The 25,057-nt window shown below is 38.2% G+C and overlaps 1 protein-coding gene across 1 annotated transcript in view; it reads left to right on the top strand.

Moving 5' to 3' along the window:
- Window positions 1–25,057, top strand: part of kiaa0586 (KIAA0586 ortholog) — a 132,001-nt gene that overhangs the window by 26,779 nt on the left and 80,165 nt on the right. Inside the window, 3 exon segments of the mRNA XM_058748653.1 lie at window positions 19,224–19,428; window positions 20,365–20,475; window positions 24,334–24,557. Coding sequence (XP_058604636.1) covers window positions 19,224–19,428; window positions 20,365–20,475; window positions 24,334–24,557 — 540 coding nt within the window.

Below are 25,057 nucleotides of genomic sequence, written 5' to 3'. Positions count from 1 at the left end.
GTATTGTTGGCTATTGCTATAAATATACCATGCGATTTGAGACTGATTTTGTGGTCCAGGGTCAGGATGTGTGTGTGTGTGTGTGTGTGTGTGTGTGCGTGTGCGTTTTTGTGACAAATGAGGACATAAATTTGTATAATGACAAGAGTATAGGTATTACAAGGAGAAGGTGACTTTTCAGGACATTACCCCAGGTTCTTCATGGAACTATCAATGCCAATTAAGAATCTTTAAGACTTTTTAAGTGTAAATTGACTTTAACTGCAAATGCTCCAAAGGGCCACTTTTAAAACTCATTCCCTGCACTGACCATTGCCAGACAGTGAGTCTAATGTATTGCAGCCTGTTTGCTAATGGCAGCCGCCAGTCCTGGCACAGATGTTGAGCCGTAGAAGAGAGCAGTGCCGCCCAAATTGTATAATGACAAGAGTATAGGTATTACAAGGAGAAGGTGACTTTTCAGGACATTACCCCATGTTCCCACTTTTCAAAACGCTTATAAATCACACAGAATGGAGTGTATTGAAAATCTGAAATAGCACAAAGTTTTCTGTAAGGGGTAGGGTTGGTGTAGGGCAATAGCACATACAGTTTGTACAGTGTAAAAACCATTACGCCTGTGGGATGTCCCCACTTTTCTCAAAAACAAACATGTGTGTGTGTGTTTTAAGGTTTGCTTAAATCCTTAACGCCAAGTATAGGAAATATTAACAGTGATGCTTGCCTTAGCTTTGCACCTATTTCACATGCAGCCATTAGTGGAGTAATATTACCAAACCGTGATTGGCATAGTCTCTGACATTTTCCACAAATGCCGTGCGGGGTGCTCTGTTGTGTGGCTCTCCATGTCTTCAGTGTGATTAGGGGATGGAGTCTGTTCTTTAAATAGAATGCCAATGAAGGAGTGCATGGTCTGATTGGCAGTGGCAATGTATAATTCAGTTTTCAACCCCCAGGATTCAGAGCGAGTCTGTGTTCTGATTACTAATCAGCAGACACGGTAACTCTCCCCACCTCCTCTACGGCGAGAAGCCGCGACCAGCTATCAGCTGCTGTGTCTGTCATGAACTGTTGCGTGCCAATCTGGAGAGCTCCACTAAAAGAGGCGGGAGGGGGTGAGAGAAGATGCCTGTTACCATGGAGAAGGAGAAGTGGGGTGATGATGGTTGGTTGTAAAGTCTAGGTCTTTTCAGTCTCCTGATATCCGTGTTTTTTGTTTCCTCTTCTTAGAGTCCTGCGGTCCATGGGAAAATACAGTTTCCTGCAGTGTAGAATATTTTTTGGCATTTTTGCATGTGGACGGTTGCAGTAGTAGTCTAAGATTGCATCTGTCAGTAGTTTAGTCTGTAAGGTAATACCTTTCAACGTCCAATTTATCCCAAAGCGTTTGTGCTATTTGGAGGAGAGGTGCCCTGTGAAAAATATCCTGTTAGAGTTACAGTAAAAGCAGCAGATTTGGTTGCCAGAAATTCACTGTGGTTACATGTTGATTAACATATTTCACAACTTTTAACAGTGTATTTGATTAAGTAATATTACCAAGCAAGCTAAACCAAAAATTGATTTTCATCTAAAAATGTACTGATGACCACTATTATAATAGAGGTGGTTACAATAAAAGCCACATGATAAAACATAAACATAAAACACCATCAGGGTAACACACTACACTAGAATAATGCAATAAACAGTAACTAAATAACAGAGAATGTAACAAAACACCCTCATGTACAGTACTGTTAAAAAAATAAGAAACAAAATTAGTTATACTGTATAAAACATATTTATAAGCGTAACAGGGACTTCTAGGAAAGTCATGGTAGATTATATGCCAATTTAAAGTTTTTACTTCCAAGAACCATAAATTTGACAGTATTTAGCTGTAAAATTATATTTAATGTGATACTAAACCATTTACAATTTTCACCGTATATGGTAATGTAACTTGGTATAGCATTTTCCCAGTATTACTTTCACAGCATTATTATTTTATTTCATTTTTTTTTTTACAGTGTTTGCTGTTACTTTTCTAAAAATATTCATTAGATAGAATGGGTAAAAAATGCATATATAGACTGTCACCGCTATCTGGGGCCCTGTAGACTTGATTTAGCAAGTAATTGCCACAAAATAACCTTTTCTTCAGAAAATCCAAAAGTCAAGTTTTATGCAACAGCTGTTGTTTTTTCCACGTCAGTGGTTTTAGTAGCACTCTAGGTGTGATGAAAAATGATGGCCTTGATTTTGTAAAGTAAACGTTTTATGTGAATATTTTACTGTTATCTGACTGTGGAGGTCGATTTCTGGTCAGCGTCCATCTCTCGCTCTTGTTTTCTCACTGGTTTTGGCCATCTCTTTGCTATCCATCATATATCTCACATCTCATTGTGATTTTGTTTTTGTTCAGGAGCCAAACCCCTTTTTTGTTTCATCTGTCTGACCCTTTCACATTTCTGGTAATCAGAACCAGAGCCCCGCTCCAGGAGTCCGACGTCCCACAAGCCCGGGAAGGAGCCACTTGCCTGGGGTGAATTCTGGCGGTTTGGTTGTACTTATTCACATTCCATGGCACATTTTTTGTTTGAGTTTGAAATCTTGCTGAAATATGGGCCAAAGAGTACACTGTATCCACTACATCTTTCTAGCTTTCCTTTTTTTCCACTTTCCACTTGTGTCCTCAGCATTTTACAGCTTCCCAGAAAACATTGCCCAGCTTTTCCCAAATTTAAAACCCATTACTGAATCTTAGCCAGTGGCTAAATCAACCTCGTGTTCCCATGTTGTCTGCTCGATAATCAGATATATGTAATATCCACAGAGGGAGTTCAGAGCAAGGATGAGTCATAGCTAGTGCAGGTTTAAATCAGAGCGCTTCATTCACACCCCTGAACGCCTGCGTCGTCTTTTTAAAAGGTTGTGATTTGCTCATTCACACAATTTTGCTGGATCCGCTATAGTCAGGAGGACTCCTGCTGGTTAGTATGTGGTATTGCAGGCTGCCTCGTGGATCTGGGTTTTTGTTCGGAGGTAATTGCATTCTTTCTTAGTACAGTCAATAGACTATTAAAGAGCTCAAACTATCTCGTCCCCTTTTTGCTTCATCTAAATCAGCGTCAAAAGAAGTCACATTGCATTGATATTTCCCACATATCTCTGAAACACAGGCACCACCAAGACGCCTCTTTATTGATTATTGGTTCAGATGAACAAAACAGTTCACCTCCTTAAATGGCACCAAAGTCAACATGAAATCAAAATTGATTGTAATTACTTTAATAATACATATTCCTGGTTTAATTGTGAGATTCATCGTTTGTTATTTCATTTTTTGCTTTCATTTTTAGCATCATCACCAAGACTTAATTTTTTTCACATTCTTAATGGATAAATTAAAATCCTTCCTTTTTTTCTTCATTGAATATATTATGCACCATATTATGAAAGTACACTCTTTAAAATATAGATTCCAAATAGAGGGTTTTATAGCAGTGCCATTGAAGAACCATTTTTTGGTTACAAAAAGAACCTTTCAGTGAATCTGTTGTGCATTGGAAATGTTCTATGGGTGTTAAAGGTTCTTCATGCAACCATCGATTCCAATAAAGAACCTTTATTTTTTTTTTTTTGTAGAGTAAAATGTTGACTTTGCTTGTAGATACATCATATTATGGAAGTACACTCTTAAAAATAAAGGTTCCAAAAGGAGATTTTCACACCAATGCCATAGAAAAACCATTCTTTTGGTTCCGTGAACCTTTCTTCATCGGAAAGGTTCTATGGATGTTAAAGGTTTTTCATGGAACTATCAATGCCAATTAAGAATCTTGAAGACTTTTTAAGTGTAAATTGTTGACTTTAACGGCAAATGCTCCAAAGGGCCACTTTTAAAACTCATTCCCTGCACTGACCATGCCAGACAGTGAGTCTAATGTATTGCAGCCTGTTTGCTAATGGCAGCCGCCAGTCCTGGCACAGATGTTGAGCCGTAGAAGAGAGCAGTGCTGCCCAAACTCCCTGTTCCTTCACGGTGATTAATGAAACCCCAGCTCACCGAGCTCCTCTCTCAGCCTCCACGGACCGCTTCGGTCTCTCAGGTCCCCGCTGTATTTCCTTCATGCTGTCAGATTTATACCAGGGTGTAGTGCATATTTATGAAGTGCACTCTCCATTTGCACTCGCGGCTTGTTTTTCTTACATTTACTGTCTATGGCTCTGGATATTAATCATACGTCACTCACTCCCTCTGCTGCAGCTGTCGCTGCCCTTATGGACGTACACCAGCCGCATAATTGAGCGAAACGCTCCAGTTCTGCAGGAAGTAGGTCTAAGGAGCCAACTTGTACTTGCCAGGGTACTTGTGGTGAATGTTAACATTTAATTTGCTGCTTTTGAAGGACTTTATATTTCCTGCTGTATGCTAATGTGTTTGTTTAATATGCATATATCAGCTGTCCATTCCACCCCTACTAATAGCATCCTACTGAAACCAATTGCTGTGTTACCTTGATGTACTCAGTGCACGCCTACGGCTGCATCTCAATCTTATTATGCAAGCCAAAGTACAAGATGTGGATTAGTACCCCAAATTAAGGTGACTAGATGTGCATCCACACAATAGCGTGTGCTACAGTTTTTAAAGGTTTGAATTTAAATGTTCAGTGATAATGAATTTTAAGGTGCCCTTAGCAAGATGCTTTTGCTTGCATGCAAGCTCAATCAGTATGTCGTTACACTGAGACTGTGGTGTCAAGACAATTTTCTGATGTTGTATTTCATCCCACTATTGAAATATATTCTAGAGACTCACCCCCGTTTCACCCCAACATGAAAATGCTGTCATTATTTATTCACCCTCATGTAATTCCTAACTTGTATGACTGATTTTTATGAAGATATTTTGATGAACGTGGCTGAAACAATGAACCCCATTGGCTTCCATTGTAAACAGTTCAAAATATAGTCTTTTGTGTTCTACAGAATAAAGAAAGTCATACTGGTTTGTAAAAACATGAGGTGAGTAAATGATGCCAGAATTGCATTTTTGGGTGAGCTATCCTTTTAAAGCTGTATACACTTTCCATTCACCAGCAAAGTAGGTTGAATATAGGTGAATGGGACACAAATATGATCCTAAATACGGTCCTAAAGGCGGTAATAACACTGTAAAATGGGATGTAGGCAAATTTTAGGCATATTCTGTCTACATAACCATTACCTGTCTCCTGAGATATATTTCTTCTCACATAATTTAAACATAAACACAAAGTTCACCCAAAAATAAACTCTGCCATCTTTTCTTCATGTTATTCCAAACATGTATGACTGAATGTCTTCTGTGGAACACGAGAATTTTTTTGTGTTTTTTGTGGGGTCCAGTTTTCTTTAGCTCCTAGCATTCTTCAAAATATCAACTTTCGTGTTCCGAGTCATATATTATTTTTTGTGAACACTCCCTTTAATGTCTATTCATTTGGTATGAATGTATGTAATAAACAGGCTAACTGTACATGATCCTATAATAACTACAAAATAAACCCCTTCAGGATTGTACAAGACCAACTTACTGTGCATTAACCCATTACATATAGCTATGTCCAGTTTAACAGAATGAAAGTGGGCTGCTTTAGGGTCAAAATGATGTTCTGTTAGGCTTCTCCTACCGTTTATCTCCCAGTTCAAATTTGGTGTTGGAATTTTAAACATGACAATCACAGTAACAAAAACCATAATGTGATTCCTCGTTGTCACTCCTTCTGTCTGCTGCAAGCATTTGCTCCAAATTTCATCTGACATAGTGAAGACTGCATGTGATGTAACATCATATTTTCAGGAGAGCTGCGCTCTTTTTGACGTGGACTTGTCTGACTGCTGTGGGTACCGTGGTTACTGCTGCCGGGAGACGTTTCGGTCTGTTGCCCTTTCCGTCAGTGGGGCAGGCTGTGGGGGGAGGAGCCCCATAGCGTGTCATTCCGATGTGACGAGCAGAGATGACACGGGCAGAAAATAACCTTCCATTTCAGCCCCAACCGAACCCCCTTTAACGTCTGATGAAACCAGCCAATCGCAGCTGGCTCTGTTGCTAGGTAATGGCTCCGTCGCCCCCGTGCCTAAGTATGTTAATATGAGGCGATTGCATACCCCGAGACGAGACGAGAAATCTTTCGGATGTGGGTGTGTTGGGGGTTTGTCTACAGTGAGGGAGAGCGGCCGAGATGATGAGGAAAAAATGCAAAGGCCAACAGGCAGAATTATAGGGGATAGCTGGTGATGAGAATGAATCATCATGGTCGGATTGAGTTGGTTGGTTCGGTTTTCTAAGCAGGTGGTGGTTGTACATAAACAACCTGTTTTAAATTTAGCGAACAGGTCACATTAAGAAGAAAGATCAAACTATCTGGTTGTTTCTCTCCTGGCTGTGTCTCTTAAAGGTATAGTTGACCTAAAAATGAAAATTCTGTCATTAAGTACTCACCCTCATGTCGTTCCAAACTCGTAAGACCTTTGTTCATCCACAGAACACAAATTAAGATACTTTTGATGAAATCTGACAGCTGACTCTGCATAGACAGCAATGCAACTGAAATGTTCCCAGACCCAGAAACAGTCCATGTGGCATCAGTGGTTAAAATGTAATTTTACGAAGCTATGAGAATACTTTTTGTGCGCAAAGAAAACAAACTTAACTTTATTCAACAGTTCTTCTCTACATGCATGCATCGTGGTACTCTCGACAATGGCGGCGGTCGGTGACGCGGTAGAAGAATTGTTGAATAAAGTTGCTGTTTTTGTTTTCTTCGCGCGCAAAACGGTATTCTCATAGTTTTGTAAAATTACGGTAGAAACACTGATGTCGCGCTCAGATTTCATAAAAATATCTTAATTTGTGTTCCGAAGATGAACAAAGGTCTTACGGGTTTGGAACAACATGAGGGTAAGTAATTAATGAAAGAATGAACTATCCTTTTAAGATGCTGTCACATTTGCAGAATCTTGTTTGTCAAAAAGATTGAAAAAGCAGCATCAACTGTTTTCATCATTAATAATAAGAAATGTTTCTTGAGCAGCAATATTTTTTAGCATCAAATCTTTTGCCAATTTTGGGGTAGAAAATGCCATTGTCTATTTTCAATAGTGTAGTGATGCACAAAGCACAGCTCACAAACCATACAGCTTTTTATTGGTCAACATGGCAAATTCATTCATGTGACCAATTTGAACCTGATGCAAAATCTTTCGTCCTTGAGTGAAATTCCAAACAACAATAAATGGCCGCACATTTACTTTCTTTCTCGTGTTGTTTTGATAACATTTTGTCAACAGTCTGTTAAATGATAACGGTTTTATTTTTTAATATATTGTAAAATGTAATTTATTCCTGCGATGTCAGAACTGAGTTTTCAGCATCATTACTCCAGTCTTTAGTGTCACATGATCCTTCAAAAATCATTCCACTATGCTGATTTGCTCAAGAAACTTTTCTTATTATTACCAATGTTGAAAATGCTTAATGTTTTTGAGTAAACTATGATATTTTTGATGAATGGGAAGTTCAAAATAGCATTTGTTTGAAATATAAATCTTTTGTAACATTATAAATGTCTTTACTGTCCCTTTTGCTTAGTTTAGTGCATACAATATAATATAATAATAACTTAACTGACCTCAAACTTTTGAATAGTGGTGTATACAGCGCTCAATATGCAAATTTTCCAAAAATTCCCAGATGAATTGGATTTAAAATCCACCACTTGGCTGGAATTAATCATGCAGTGTAGTTAGGCCATGTGACAACGGTGTTGCATACTTATCAGTGTTTGAAACGTCTGTCATTGCGTACCGAGTACAGTTTCACATACTACTTTTAAAATGAATATGAAGCAGGATGAATTTAGATATTGGATATTTTGCATTTCAATTCTTATACTGCATACACAATGTGTTAGCATTCTATTCCTATTCCTAATATGATTGCTATTCTTTTGATTTTATTCAGTGTTAACTTTATATGATTTTCCATTGATACGATGCAGTTCCTCACGAGCTCTTTCAGTTTGTGGACCTGCATGTGTCCTATGTGCACGTACATCAGCCCTGCTGTTGAGATGCAGTGGTGTGGCAGCAGCAGGCCAGCAGGCAGAGACGGACGGCTTGTCAGAGTGACAGCCACCAGAACAAACACACACACACACATATGTGCTTGCATTAATATGCATGAACCCTGCATACATGCCCCTGGTTGTTATTTGGGAAAAAAGACCTTTACATTAATCAAAAAATGCTTGAGCTTTGTATTAAGTGAGATAAATATTAATGAGGAAGCGTGGTTTGGGATGGGCGGATGTAGTTTAATAACAAGCGTATGTGTGCTGGTGTTCACTGAGGAGGATGCTGGGAAGGCCGGTAGGGTGCGGGCCAGTGAGCGGAATATTAATGCGGCTGCATACCTTTGTTCTGTTCCAGCCCTCACGTTTCTCTGGAGTCATTCACATGCAGTCGAGCGCACTGGAAGAGCAGGAGAGGAGATTGTTGGCTGTGGACGCACTAGAATCACAGTCTTGTCCCTTCATAGAGCACGTAAATAGCACTGGATGTGCTATCACATGCACAGGTGTTATTGCAGTACCTTTTGTGGGGCAAACGTTACTATAATCGTTTGTGTTTCAGTGTATTTCAAGGCATTTTAGTGGTCAATCAGTATGTTTTTTTTTTTTACAGTGGCTGTCTAACTGTTTTATATATTTCCCGTCAATTCTGAGAATATGACTATAGTCAAGCAGTGATGAAACAAAAATAGTGTCTTAAACCTTTTTGTAAAACTTTAGACTAAATTAATTTAGTCTTGTCCTTCCATTTAATAGTGTTCAATATATTCCATATACCTAAAAATTTAAATAACTATTTTCTGTGTGAACATATTGTAAAATGTAGTTTATTCTTGTGATCAAAGCTGATTTTTCAGCATCATTACTTCAGTCTTCAGTGTCACATGATCCTGATTTGCTACTCAAGAAACATTTATTATTATTATCAATGTTGAAAACAGTGGTATACATTTTATTTAGCATTCTTTGATGAATACAAAGTTCAAAAGAACTTAATTTATCTGAAATAAAAAGATTTTTGTAACATTATAAAGTGTCACTTTCGTTGCTGAATAAAAATAAGTATACATTTCTATAATTAACAAGAAAATTCTTACTGGCTGACTTTTGAACAATAGCATAATATTACTTAAATAACAATAAATAATAAATATTAATATGATAATTAAAATAGAAATATGTATAATATTCCTTATATACATATAAGCAATATTTCTCAGTTTTAAAGTGTCCTTTCCCATGAATTTGCATTTCTTGTGATTCTAGAACATGTGATTCTAACAAAATTACTTCCTTGATTTCACTAACGCATATGTCCTTCGCTAGCGGCCTTGTGAAAGGACACTTTGTAAAGGGTTTCAGTTCATTCACTTGCTTTCAGAACAGCCCATGACAAGTAGCTGTATTGACCAGTCAGAATTCAGAACTGAAACTATCCGTTTTAATATTGTGCATATACATATGAAAAATGTGCAATGCAACATTTTTAGCACATTTTATTGAGCTTGTTGCATGTTCACAAATGATGTTTACGTTCACTAGACTGCGTGTGTGTGTTCTGTAGCCGGGCCATTTCTAGGGGGAGTTTCACCACATTAGTGGACTCCAGTCTAAATGTCACCCAGTACTGAAAGACAACTCCTCCCTGCACCAGCAAGGAGCCCCTGCACTGACCTTGATCCTGCAGAAATGTCACGGTATCCACCCGCCTTGATATTACACTAGAGAGAAGGGACTATATTTGCACATGAAGACTCTTGCCATTAAATATCCTACACAACCATGTGTTGAACTTTCTGTTTGTTTGGCTTTGAATGGCCCCTTGTACTTTTACTCTCTGTTATTTGTCTATGTATTACACACTGCTGGTCACAATCACTTATAGACTCGCTGTGTTTGGTCTGCATAGTTAACTGCAAGCGACTCTTTGCGTAGACGTTGCCAATAAAGAGACATTTGTATGAGTCATTTTATACAAACAGGTTTCCTTATGTCATCTGCGCACAATTGATAACATTGGAGACTGGAATTAGCATGTTGACAATTGAACAACTGCAATCTAACTATAGTGTTGTCATTTTGTTTCTTTACATATTATCATCCAAGAGTCAGACAATGGAACGTCTTTATGCTCTTAAACTCACAAGTGATTTCAATAGAGATTACCTAGATGGTACTATTTTACAAGTATGCTTAAAGTGTTTTTTCACATTGTTTAAAAAAAAAAATTCTGTTTCAAATAAGTGCAGTTCTTTTGAACATCCTATTACGGTGGCCGAGAGAGCTCAACGCGCTGCAACTTCAGAAAACACATGCAAATAGGAAAAAGCAAATCAAGAAAACATCTTCATCAGTTTGACAGCAGGTGGTGCAAATGCTCACAACACAACCAAATAAAGAATTTTATTTGCAGCGCGTTTCTTTGTTTGGTTGTGCTGTGAGTATTTGCAGTGCGTTTCTTTATTTGGTTGTGTTGTGAACATTTGTAGGTGTGTATTGTCAAATCGATGAAGTTGTTTTCTTAATTTGCAGGTGTATTTTCTATTTTTCAATTTGCAGCTCTCTCGGCCACCGTATCCTATTCATCAAAGAATTTTGAAGAAAAAAACAGAAATATTTCTACGAAAATATTAAGCAGCACAACATGTGTTATCACTGATAATAAAATAAACGTTTCTTGAGCAACAAATCAGCATATTGAAAATCAGAATGATTTCTGAAGGATCATGTGACACTGAAGACTGCAGGTTATGGTTGCTGGAAATTTGCATCACAGGAATAAATTACATTTTAAAATATATTCAAGTAGAAAACATTCCTTTTAAATTTTAATCAAATAAATCAAATACATTTTAATCAAATAAATGCAGCCTTGGTGAGCATGAGAGATTTCTTTCAGAAACAAAGTCTTATCGACCCCAAGCTTTTCAGCAGTAGTATTGTAGTATTGATTGTATTTTTGGATGGAAAGCGTGTCATAATTCCTTTGTCTTTGAAACGTGTGCACCGCTGCCTAGGATTTTGGCCTTAGTCTTTATACAACAGCCTAAGTTTGGTTAAAATGTCTGTTCTGGAAGAACATGAAAAATGTGAGTTATGTGCGCACAGTGTGATGGAAACCTTGAGGGATTGTAAGAGGAGTAATTCAGAGGAGAGTTTCATCATTCTGGTGTTGGATTCGGCACTGTCCTCCTCTCTGTTTCTCTCCTTCAGGCCCAACTGTGTTACGTCCTGTAAAATTGCTTTTAAATTACATTTCTAGGTTTCTCCCATGATTTCTTACACTATCTCTGGAGGACAGGAAATAAATATCCATTCGGAATATCCAATTTCATCTACTTCTGCACTATGGACACTGACAGTGAGCTGGACACAACATTCAGGTCTTTAACCCTCACTGTTCCCCACGATAGAGGAGCAATTTTATAGCATACTATTCCAGTTTTATAAAGATTAGGGCTGCCAATTTACCTAATACATTTTTGCAGTTAATTATATAGGAAAAAATGTGATAAAACCATGCCAACCAAGTATTATCTGTTGGGGCTTTTCCCAACAAATATTGACATATGCAAAAAAAACTAATCAGAATATCATTAGTAATTAATCTGATTAAAATTTCAAATTGATTGGCAGCCCTAATGAAGATGCATTGTTGACATCCTAAAATAAAACCTGTAATTATTTGATAGGATTCTCCTGCAGCATTTCTATTTGGAGCACATTTACACTTCTGAAATCATAATAATCTGAAAAGCGGATACGATGAAGAGTGTTAAGGGAAGCCGGGCACCCTGTACAAATCATGATAAATGGGTGTGAACGATCCGCGCTCACCCATGCTGTGCCGCCGAAGCCTCGGGCATCAGGTGGCCGGATTTAAATAGCGAGGGCCGAGGCCACATCTGTTGCGGCTGGTCTGGTGGAGAGAGCCGGCGATGCTCGGGTCTGTGTGTGCGAGATGACATTTAGATGAGCGGGGGTTTACCCAGCAGCTGTGCAGATGCTGGTTGGCATGATGGATGATGGGTCTTGTTGCCTAATGTACAGCACAGAAAAATAGTCGTGCTCTGTTGCTCGAATGTGCTTGTGGATTTTTGTAGGATGCAATGGCTCTGTTCTAAACCAGAATAATCTGTGGTTTGTTTATCTTGTGTGTTTTTGTTTCTATAACAGCTTTATGTTTACCAGAGATAAATGCACAAGCTTAATTCCGAAGTACACCAACTGTATAGTATGCAGTATATAGTGTATACTGCAAATTCAGTGTACAGCAGTTGTTTTAAACAGTCAAATAGTTAATTACATTTTATATTGAAATCAGTTGATATTGCTTCTAGTCTATTGGAAATAGTGGTCCATTAGAGCACATAGTATTGTGGGATACAATATTACGAACATTTGGCATCCGTACAAATATTAAAATGCAGAACACTGTATACAGTACATAACTGCATGCTGCAATAAGTATGAGTAGTATGGTTGTATGCATTCCAGACTTGTTTAGTCTAGAAGGAGAAGACTATATGGGTTTGGATTCATACTACCATACTAATACTATTTTTGCACTACGTAAAGTTTTAAGTGCCTATATATAGTTTTGGATATTGTCTTTCTCTTTTAGACCATATGATTCTGGATGCATACTACCACACTATTGAATATGAATAAATGAATAATTTATTGTCATTGTTGTAGAACAACTAGATTACATCAGAGCCTCAATCGACAGTGTAATTTCATAAAATGCAAATATATAGGAATGTAAACATAATAAGGTCCAACATGATCAGCAATAGCACAGTATGCAAACAGGACAATACGACATTGGCAAGGAATAAAGTGTATGAGGTAGGGAAACAGTAATAACCAGTAATGATGTGTATTGTTGTGTGTGCTGCAGCAATGCAAAGTCCAGTTCACAGTTAATGCCATTGTTGAAGAGTGGTACATAATGGATCCAAATTTAAGTGGGTGGAGAGGGGAGAGGGGGACTATTCATACTATTTTTGCAGTATATGCAGTCTTATATATATTATCTTCCTCCTCTTCTAGACTGTGTGATTCTGGATGGATACTACCATTGTACACTGTATATATATTCTTAGATATAGTATTCCTCTTCTAGACTACATGGGTTTGGATGTATACTGCCATACTACTTATGCTATTTTTGCAGTATGTATAGTCTTATGTATATATGTATAGTATTATTTTATCCCCCTCTTCTAGGCTATATGGGTTTGGAATGCATACTGCTCATACTAATTCTTACTACTACCATTTTAGCAGTGTGTGTATTGTATTCAATTTTACATCTTGATGCAACCATATACATTATACTGCATAAAAAGCATGAGTAATATAGTAGTATGCATTCCAAACTCAATAATCTAAAAGAGGATGACTATATTAGTTTGGATGCATGATAACATACTACTCATACAATTTTTTTTCTCATACTAAATCCTCTCCTGTGGCCTCATAGGATAGTAGGGTTAGGGTTAGATTTAGGGTGTCCATTAGATGTGCACTTCAGAATGTTGCCAGAAGTAATAAGTCATCTGTATACTTTTTACCAACTAATTTGAATACTATGATTTCGGACATACTACTCATCTCAAATACTGTTTTTCACCCTACTATATAGTAGAGAAGTATCCGATTGCAGATGCAGCCATAGTCATCCTCTTCTAGACTGTATTGGTTTGGAATGCATACTGCCATATAACTCATACTATTGTTTTTTTTTTTTAGTATGTAGGCTAGTATGTGTTGTCTGAATTTGGAACTCTTACTATTTCTGCCATTATAAAAAGATGGTAAAGAGTAGTATGCTAGTACACGCTTCAAATCCAGCATTAGTCTCATGTACAGTCACACGTTTAGTATTCGATATAGTCTTCCTCTTCTAGACTGTATGGTTTGGAATGCTCACTACTCATACTAGTTCAAACTACTAATATTTTGGCAGAATGTAAATTGTGTACAGTATAAATGTTGTCTTAATGTGACTTTTTTATTTACTGGTTTTCTTGAAAGTGAAATATTTTTAAGGTAACACCTGTATTTTTTGAATAGTTTATTTTACTAACGTTGTTTAATTGTCTATTTTGTTAAATAATGAATATGTCTGTCATTGTGTGTGGTCACCTTTATAAATAAACTCAGTAGTTGGAAACCCCGCTGTTTTTTAGTTTTTTGCTCCCTCGCTCTGCGTGAGGTGCACCACGCCGCAGTGAATAACCCACCAGCCCCTGACATTTCACTCTTCCTCACAAATAATATCTCTTCACCAGACCGCACGTTTGAAGCTCTTGCGGCTTCCTCCCGCCACATTACTGCAGCCCGCTGTTGCTTTTCCTGAGGAATTGAGGTGAGAACAGTGGGAAACCTCACCCTTCCTCCACCCTCCGCTTTCCCGTCTCCTTTCACCTATTCAGAAAGAGGTTTTTCCCCTTTCGTTCCTGCTCCAGATCTGCTGCGACAGACAAATGAAGCCCGACACGGAGCTCTCTGATTGGTCGGATGAGGAAAACACATCTTCTTTTTCGCTCTTTGTTCTATTTTTGGTACGAAGCTTTGCAGCTTTTGGATAATGAATCGTTCTCTCTGTAGTCCTCTGAAAGAGCGATTCTCCAAGCTTGAGGTTTGGCGTCTCGTCGAGTTAAACCTCAGGTGATGTCTAGATCTAGATGATAAACCGAAATGTGGCACACCTTGATAAGACGCTCTTTTTCTCTTGCAGCTGACAGAAAGTCGATATTCAAGTTGGGAAATACTCGGAATGTGTAACTATTATTCCCGACGATCTGACAGGTGTCACCTATTGATTATGTTTTCATATTGGCACACAAACAACCCTCCAAACGACTGTGACGGAGGGAAAAAAAATCCATATTCTGTCTGGCAGCGCATCAAAGGGACATCCGTGCGATTCCTTAGAACGATTCCTATCAACGTACACACAAACACGGGTGCTCATTAAACGGCACGCTCAGAAATATCGTTGAAGGAGACATTAGCATTGCGTGACCTCTAGCAGGGCATTCTCCTTCCTTGCCTTTCCGTATCTACACCCTAATCAATTTGAGCGAGATCAAAAAGCCCAACATCTCCCTCTTCAAATGGATTAGCTCCTTTTGTGGCATCTTAAGGCTGATTGAGGGAAACGTGCTGCGTGGAATACATCAGGACAACTGCCGCCTCATGCAGCACTGCTCTCGCCTTCATGTTTATTTATTGCAAAGCCCCTAAAAGGCAAAAAAAGCACCTGTTTCCTTTCCTGGCTTCCTGTCAGCAAATGAAACCTGGGGACAGAAAGGCTGCTCTGATGAGACGGATGTCTAATGCATCTGCCTGTTGTGCGTCTGTTGCCAAGCAATGGATCAAACACAACACTGTCTCGGGTTAATGCAGGCTTTCCAACATCAGACGGTTAACCTTGAGAGATTTCGGATGTTTCGTCTGTATCATATCCGTCACTTAAGGGCAATTTATGAGACCTGTGATGTGAATTCAGAATGAGCAAGATGATTTTATCAATAGCTGAAATCAGGTTTTATTGTATTGTAGACTGCTATAGACTGACCTGGTTTGGTTTACATCGTTGGTTTTCTGTCATTGTTTTTAATTTTAGTGCACTTTTATGTTTTCATTTATATTATTTTTCTTTCATTTTTAATTAATTTTATTTATTAATTTAATTAATAAATTTAATTAATAAATTTAATTAATTAATAAATCCCTCCCTCTCTATCTCTATCTCTTTATCTCTTTGTTAATGTTAAATGATTTTAAAATCAAATTTTATGTTTTTATTTTTAATAATAAATCAATAATCATGTATTTTTATAAGTTAAGTATTTTATTTATTTTTAAATTTAAAAAGAAAAAAAATTCAAAATTGAACACATTTTAATTTGGTGTTTTTTTAACATTTATTCTGTGAGTGTTGCATGCGCGTAACTCACCACCACAATGTAAGGTCTTATGGATGTTTTCCAGTGCATTGCTATGTGGTTGCTAGGGTATTATGGGTGGTTGTTAAGGTACTATGGATTGTTCCTAGGTGGTTGCTTAATAATAAAGTGCCTATAATATTTTGGTCTCTAGAAATGGCTCTGGTCCCTCATTCAGTACGTTTACACAGCTGAGTTAAGGCTGCTCTGTGCCTACTCAGAATTCTGTGTGAAGACATAATGCTGCATAAAAGCCAGACACTAAATTATGTCTGCTCTGACCCACTTCAACCCCATGTATACAGTGTACAGTATACAACTATAATTGCTGTGTAAATGCATTCATGCCACCTCTGAGCAGCATTATATAGTCTGTGTAAAACACCTAAATGCCACTTCAGAAGCACTTCTCTGCCACCTTTTCAGTGTAAATGTTGCATTAAGTTTGTATCGCTCTCCAAACCAAGGTTCCATTCATGCACCATATTATGTTTACTACTTACTACTAATAGAGTTTTTTCAAATCTAAGCATTATCAGATTGTGCAAGTTAAAAGCACCACAAATGTTTCATATTCTTTTTAAATCTATGAATAAAGGACATTATTCTGTTTGATAGCATCTCATATTCCTGTTTATATTGCGCAGGGCAAGACTGAACTTGCTATCCTGCAGTTTCCTCTAGCACGCTCTCAGTGCCTGCGATGCATAATTGCCTGAGATTCTTCTGCCTTCTGTTCTTTGTGCACAGGCAGAATGAATGGCTCTCTGTGTGTGAAGTGGAGTAAATAGATACGTTTCTGTGCGCATCGGAGTGTCGATGAGAGCGAGCGCATAGATGTTTGTTAACCGTTTCGTGCCGCAGAGCCTCAGAAATATCGGATGGGAAGACAGGCGTTGGACGACACTCTTTGTACACCATGTGCCTGGCTCTTGAGACTGGACACTGTCTATCTTTCCGCACTGACCTTTGTTTTGAACGCAGCTCTGGGAGCAGTTTCTGTCCCTCCCTCTCTATCTCTTTGTCTCTCTGTATCTCATTTCATTTTCTTCCTTGTTCCAGTTTTCTTCTCGTCCGTTCTCATTTTTATCACGCTTTGTGATTCCTTGCCGTCTCTTCCTTGTTTGAATTTCCTTCTCCTCTTTGTTGTGCCACCAGCTTCTCTCTCTAAATAAAGTAATCAAGCTCAGCACTTTATTTTCCTCGGTGTGCATTCTCACATGACAGGTTTCCTTTCTCTCTGTGGCTTTAAAAGAGAACATTGGTCTTTAAAAAAAAAATCTGTCCAAGGAGGTAAGAGCCAACCTGTGGGAAAAAGCAATCAGAGAAACACGAAACCCATATTAACCCACAGGACGACATTCAGCTCTCAGACCAACACTGATCCTGCCTCTAAAGACTGGAAGAATTTCATGGGCTGAATCTCATGAATTGTCAAGGGCATGTCCAGGTGAAAAAAATGAAAAGAAATGATATTTTTAGGACAATTACAATTTTTTTTTTTTTTGCATTGCATTGCATTTGCCATTTAAGCATATTGACAATGTACAATTTACATATAAACAAATAATAAATTTATATGTATACATATGTATGTGTGTGTGTGTGTTTGTATATATATAGAGAGAGAGAGAATGTGCTCAACTGTCTTAAAAATAATGGCACACTCCAAAAAATCGTCCTGATCATAAATACAGACATATTTTATTTATGCAAAACTTTGTTTTATGTATTTTCCTTTTCGTTCTGAGGTGAAATATGACTTGTTTTGGTGAATCACTTCATAAGATTTGCAAACCTGCAGCAGCTCATTACGTGAACAGATTTTAACATCCTGTTTAAATAACCTCTTTTGCTCCCAGCATGTCAAGGAAAGTAGGTGCGTTCTGCCTAAAAAGTGTCTTTTGTATCGTTTTAAATTGGTTAGCATGATCTTGGCAAGCTGAACCCGTCTCTGGGTGATTAATTGCCGCAACATTAGACAAGCACTGCAGTGTTGGAGAAATGGCCTTCACAGTAATGTTAGATGAGCTGGCAACCCAAGACTGTGAAAACAGTCCAGACTAAAAGCCCTTGGATGGAACCCGATAAACCCCTTCAGCTGAGGACCCTCAGGCCCCTTCATTACAGCATACTGACGTGCCAGTATAAATACATATTTCAGCTTCAATCTGAGCTGATTCGGGTTTTATGCCTGATACTGCTCATGTGAAATGTGGTGTAAACACTGAGCTGTTCAGACAGACAGCAGGGAGTGCGTGCAGAGGGCACATTAACGGACATCCTGCGGCAGAGTTTCAGGGTGCGTGCTCATCCTCCTCGGATGAATAAGGTGAACATCACTGGTACGACCTCAGTGTCCTTTAGCTGAACTCCATATGGTAATGCACAGTGCAGTTTAAGTATGCTGAATCCGTAAGTGATAGGTTGGCAAATGTGGAATTTTGAGATAATTACCTGGTATCTAATTGTTACCTTGTGTCAGTTCCCAAATATACCGATGGTCAATACATAATGCACAACTTTTTAAAATTATTTTATTTTTATTTAGTGAACATGCACGTTTGAATTTATTTTAAGTAAAAATTGTGTAAACAGTAAAGGAATACACCTTTCACACCTGAAAAATCATTTCATTTTGTGCAGAATTTTTGTAACATACATTTACTGAATGTTCTTGCACGCTATGGTAGGATGCATGATTTTTCCTTTTTTTTGTAATAAAAAGATTAAATATTGTGTTAAATAAACATTAATTGTAATAATGAGAATCATTAATTCTCAGCAAATTTGTGGTGTTTGTTATTATTTCATTTTATTATTGGCTTTAACATCAGCCACTTTTGAAACAGGCAAAATTAAACTTGGTTTGAAAAAATCATAAATTGTTGCATTGATTTCTAGTGACAATTTATGTAACAATATTTTTACAAATTATTTACACAAAGCAATGGGAACTCATTCATTAAACACATGAAAAACAAATGTGTTTATTTATTATTAAATTCAGAACAATTAAATAAATGATTTACACACACTTGATTTGTATGTTTCATCCCAGTTTGATCAAGCTTGATGAAAAATGATACTGGTTTTGTGTATGAATGTAACGGATGAAAGATTTAGAAAATTTGATCTTTCGCTGTCTTTATTGTTTCAGGAAAAGCCAGACGCCACCTAAAGCATCTGTTGCTTTTACTGGAAGTGTACAACCAGAAGAACCAGCTTTCATGAAGCCACTGAATGAACAGGAGAACCAGGCAGAACATATATGTGTGGCGTCTTCCAGCTCGGCTGTGCAAAGAGCCAATGAGATGCTGCAGGATCTGGGGCGGCTTAAAAATGAGATGAGGAGTCTAACGCAGGTGAGAGCTTCAGAAATCATTGCTAACTTTCACGCTCTGATAGTCCTGCTTTGGCTTTAGTTACTTGAATAGATCTCTGCAGTGGCATTGGCCAAACCAATTAAAACTTGAATTGCTGTCTTCTACTAATTTGTCGATATTCTCAAACAGGTCGATGGCTAAAAAGTGGCTTTTTACTGTCATGCTATAATGTATATACACGATCATACCACCCTGTCCAACTCTTTGCATTGATCAGCAGGTTTCTGGTCATTTAAAGCGGCCCAATGACAGTCGAAGTGTTGAGCTCCTGATCGAGTTAATCTAATTGGAATGGAACCACTGATGAAATCAAGCCGAGACACGGAACCGAGACATTCGTGTCTTATTGACCAGACACCAATTTTTCCAATTGTTTCTTCCCTTTGCCACCCACACTAATAAATTACAGCGCCTCTTCATTCTTACCAAATGTGCCACTGCCTGTTTCCATCCATTACTGTCACCCTCGCTCTCCCAATAAGCCATTGAGTTTCCAGGCACGTCTTTTGCGACTGAAAAATTCCATCGGCCCAGAATAATGTAACATACAGCAAATGACACATTAGCATATAATTGAGGATGCAGGATTTGAATGCTCTTTGGCCGCTGTCAGAAAAGCGTTGTCTGTCTGTCTCTCTCTCTCTCTCACGAACTGAGACAGCCAAGTCACTAGTCTTGCCTTCTGGCCGGTTTTAATGGAATGTCACTCACATTGCACAATATTATGTGCCTGTCCGCAATATTCCATAATTTTTGGGCCATTTTACGAATACGAAAGTGTTGTACAGGTACTAAAATTTTTCCTCTGGTGCATATTATTACTCGCTGACCTGTGTTCTTTGCATATAAGTGAAGTCCAAACTTCATTTTGTAGTTTGCAACTAAGACTCTGCATCTCGGTCCTTGTCCTTCCAGACTGCTGATGCGTTTCCTGTGCAGAATGCCAAGTCGACCCAGAACAGCAGGAGCAGCCATCTCGCCCCCTCCGCCACGGCCCCACCTCCTTCCACAACCCCCATCTCCGTGGTAGGTTCCCATGGCAACCCCATCCTCTGCAGTTCCAGGTTTACGAGCCTTCTCCTCTGTGCAGTTTCTATCCACAATAACAGAATGACACAATTGTACCTTTTGTATCCTGCAATTTCAGCCCTGCTGTTATTCAGAGACCGCTCCGATAAATCAGTGTTATCACTCGTTTACACCTGGGCTTCAGAATAAATGTGCGGCACCCCTCCCAAATGCAGGCATAGCAAATTTCGGGATTCGTTTTGTTAGGATTGTTTCTCTTTTTTTGTCAGAGTCAATAATTGCATCCACCGATTTTGGTTCCAAATTGTATGTGTTCAAAATGTTGAACTATAGAAATGAACATACTATACTTTTATGTATCTGTCTGTCTGTCTGTCCATCCGTCTGTCTGTCTTAAGAACAAATTTATTATTGCATGTTATTTTTTGACAGACATCAATTTCAGGATATTCAAGTTATTTGGATTTTATCGTTTTTTTTTATCGTTTTATCCGACGAATATTAAGTGAAGTGATTGATGCCCCTGAGTTATGTTATGTTGATGTTTTTAGCTCTAATATTCCAACCAGCCAGCCAGTTTGTGACGGACATGGTAATGTGCGTTAGGGGGAAACTGATTTTTGGGTGATTATAAAATGTGCTGGAGACATTCTAAATGCTTTTTGTGTAATCATTATACTTATAATGAAGTTGATTTCGTGGTTTAAATAAATTACATGTTACTCAGAGGCTGACATGTTTGGCTTGTCAAAAATGTTACATTCAACTGTCGCAAATTCTAGTTAATTTTTTACCAGAAAAGGAGTGGTAAATGTGCATTTTAGGTTGTTTTTATTGTGTCTTATAACAAAAAATTTAAAATGCAGATCTAAATAGTAGTTATATAGTTACACTGTATACACATACACACACACACACATATATATATATATATACACATACATACACAGTGGTGCTTGAAAGTTTGTGAACCCTTTAGAATTTTCTATATTTCTGCATAAATATGACTCAAAACATCATCAGATTTTTACCAAAGTATACAAAGAGCATCCAGTCAAACAAAGGAGACAAAAATATATACTTTGTCATTTATTTATTGTGAAAATGATCCAGTGTTACCTATCTGTGAGTGGCAAAAGTATGTGAATATTCGCTTTCAGTATCTGGTCTGACCCGTTTTGCACCACTAACTGCGGCTAAACGTTTCTTGTAACTGTTGATCAGTCCTGCACAACAGCTTGTAGGAATCTTAGCCCATTTCTCAGTATAAAACCGCTTCAACTCTGTGATGTTGGTGGGGAACTGCTTGCTTCAGGTCCTTCCGAATCATTTCAACTAGATTAAGGTCCGTACTTGGACATGGCCATTCCAAAACATCAACTTAGTTCTTCTTTAACCATTCTTTGGTAGAACGACTTATGTGCTTAGGGTCGTTGTCATGCTGCATGACCCACTTTCTCTTGAGATTCAGTTCTTGGACAGATGTCCAGACATTTTCCTTTAAAAGTTGCTGGTGTAATACAGAATTAATTGTTCCATAAATGATGGCAAGCCTTCCTGACCCAGATGCAACAAAACAGGCCCAAACCTTGATACTACCGCCACCATGTTTCACAGATGGGATAAGGTTCTTATGCTGGAATGCAGTGTTTTTCTTTCTCCAAACATAACGCTTCTCATTTAAACCAAAAAGTTCTATTTTGGTCTCATCCATCCACAAAACATTTCTTCAGTAGCTATCTGGCTTGTGCACATGATCTTTAGCAAACTGCAGACTGGCAGTAATGTTCTTTTTGGAGAGCAGTGGCTTTCTTCTTGCAGCTCTGCCATGCTCACCATGGCTGTTCAGTGTTCTCCTGATGGTGGACTCATGAACATTAACATTAGCCAATGTGAGAAAGGCCTTTAGTTGCTTAGAAGTTATACTTGGCTCCTTTGCAACCGCACAGACTATTACATGTCTTGCTTTTTTGGAGTGATCTTTGTTGGTCGACCACTCCTAGGGAGGGTAACAATGGTCTTGAATTTCCTCCATTTATACACAATCTGTCTAAGATGGTATTGTAACATTTCCAGCTGGATGAGCAACAACAGCTCTTTTTCTGAGGTCCTCAGAGAACTCCTTTGTTCGTGCCATGATTCACTTCCATAAGCATGATCAAACTTTGATAGATACCTGTTCTTTAAATAAAACGACACACACTGACACCTGCTACTCATCCCATTGATTGAAAACACCTCTGAACAGATGGACTCTAATTTCACCTTCAAATTAACTGCTAATCCTAGAGATTCACATACTTTTGCCACTCACAGCTCATTCTAAATAAATGACAAAGTATATATTTTTGTCAACCTTCAGGACTTTTAGGACGTGAAAATCTGATGATCGTTTTGTGTCATGTTTATGCAGAAATATAGAAAATTCTAAAGGTTTCACAGACTTTCAAGCACCACGGTATTTATAAATATGAATTACCACACTACATACTTTAATCTGTCTGTCCATTCTAAATGTGATAGATAGACAGATAGATAGATAGATAGACAGATACACAGAAAAAAAGAATTATTTTAGTTACCACACTACGTACTTTAACCAAACAAACTCGCTCTACTCTAGAATTGGCAGAATGATCTCGTAAACATCTTGCGGATGTGCCCCCATGCCCTCGTTGGCTTAATAACACTCAGTATATCATAAGAACAGAAAGTACTGCTGTAAGAAAATCTATCGAAGCTCCTGATTAATAGTATTCTAGCGCCTCCGATGTGGCTGAATGTTTGACAGGAGCACAGGGTTGAGGTTAGAGAGTCCCTCGTCAAGGCGAGCCTGCCAAAGCAGCATCTGCCGGCCCATGTAATGGATTTATGGAGCTCTCTGACAGATTTATATTCAGGAGAGGATGAGAGGGAGAGACAGCCAAGGACCCTCGGCTGCCCACTTTCGTGCTTGCCGAGAAGGAACGTGACACGTATACTACAGGGAAAGATGCAGCAGCTCGGGCGAGATTTACACCGGGCTAGTGCAGCAGTCACCTGTATTTGATCTTGAACTTGTACATTTCAAGTTTTTTAAAGGAATTACCACTTTTATTCAGCAGGGGTGCATTCATTTAATCAAAAGTGACAGTAAAGATGTTACGAAATATTTCTATTTTAAATAAATGCTGTTCTTTTGACTTCTATTCTTAAAATAAAGCAACATTTCAGCAAAAATATTAGCAGTATATGGGAAATGTTTCATGAGCAGCAAATCAGCATATTAGAATGATTTTTAAAGGATTATGTGACACTAAAAACTCAAGTAATGATGCTGAAAATGCAGCTTTGCATCACGGGAATAAATCACATTTCATAATAGATTAATATAGAAAACAGTTTTTTAAATTGTAATAATATTTCACAATATTTTACTGCATTTTTGATCAAATAAATGCAAAGACATTTTAATAAAAAAATTTGCTTAATGATTTATAATTATTACAATAATATTTATTCTGTATTATGCTAATAATATATATCACCAATCAGCTATTTAATAAGAATAAAATCTGTTTTTGAGTGAGACAGATGAAAATGTTGGCAAAGCAAATAAAAATCTGAACTACTGGCCTATCGGCAAAAAAAAAAAAAAAAATCCTGATCGTTGAGCCCTGAAAATGCTTCCGTACGCCTTTGGAAAAAAACAACAGCGCTCACCCTAATGGTTCATAGCAGCATTCCATTAAACATATTTATCATATTTATTCTCTGGAGCGGATCTCTTACAAAGACAGTTTGTTTTTCCCCTCAAAATATACACAGTCATTTAAATGCATCCAATATCTTTCAATCTTCCCTCCTCTCTCGCAGCCCCCAGAGCCGGTTGATGCAATTGCCGTCAGGGTTGCTCCTTTAAACAGACCCAGCATTCTGAAGAGCATCCAGCCGCCCACATCCATGTTTGAGGATGCAGGACTGGTCCTGAGGCAGGTGAGGCAGAGCAAGAAGGTTCTGGAAGAAAACCTGGAAGCCATTTTGAGAGCCACAGATGGAGAGGTGCTTCACACGCAGTTAGAGGCACTGTCGAAAAACAGGTATTATATGTCCTTGTACAGTATGGACACTACCTTGATGGTAATACCATGGTATTGATCATTTTGTTTACTGTTTCATTTAAATAACATAGTATAAGAATACAGTGATCGCTGAAAGGGTAGTCTTTTTTCCTTTCCTTTTCGATTTCTCATGAGTAACAGTGTTGACATCGGGGAAAAATCCAGCACAAGAAGTTGCTAGTCGTAAAGTGTAGCGCTGTAGCAAATTTCCCAGTGCCTCTGAGAGCGCTGCTGGTTAACTTCTGCATGTTTTCATGCTTCTGAAAGTTTGGCCATGCTGAGGCGGTGAACCGGTATGCGATTTTGATTGACAGCTGGCCTCAGAGCACACTCCAGGCAGGAAAGGGCTAAGCCAAACGGAACCATCACCATGATTGGCATCTGTCAGACGAGGCCTCTACCCAGATGCTGCCAAAGCGACGCTCCATCTCAATATATTCCCCCCGTAACATCACCTCTGAGAGCAGGGCACAGTATCA

This window comes from Onychostoma macrolepis, chromosome 17, assembly GCF_012432095.1.
Source record: "Onychostoma macrolepis isolate SWU-2019 chromosome 17, ASM1243209v1, whole genome shotgun sequence".
NCBI classification, from domain to species: Eukaryota; Metazoa; Chordata; class Actinopteri; order Cypriniformes; family Cyprinidae; genus Onychostoma; species Onychostoma macrolepis.
Note: the sequence above shows the minus strand (reverse complement) of the source record. Positions and strands in the feature narration are given on the sequence as shown.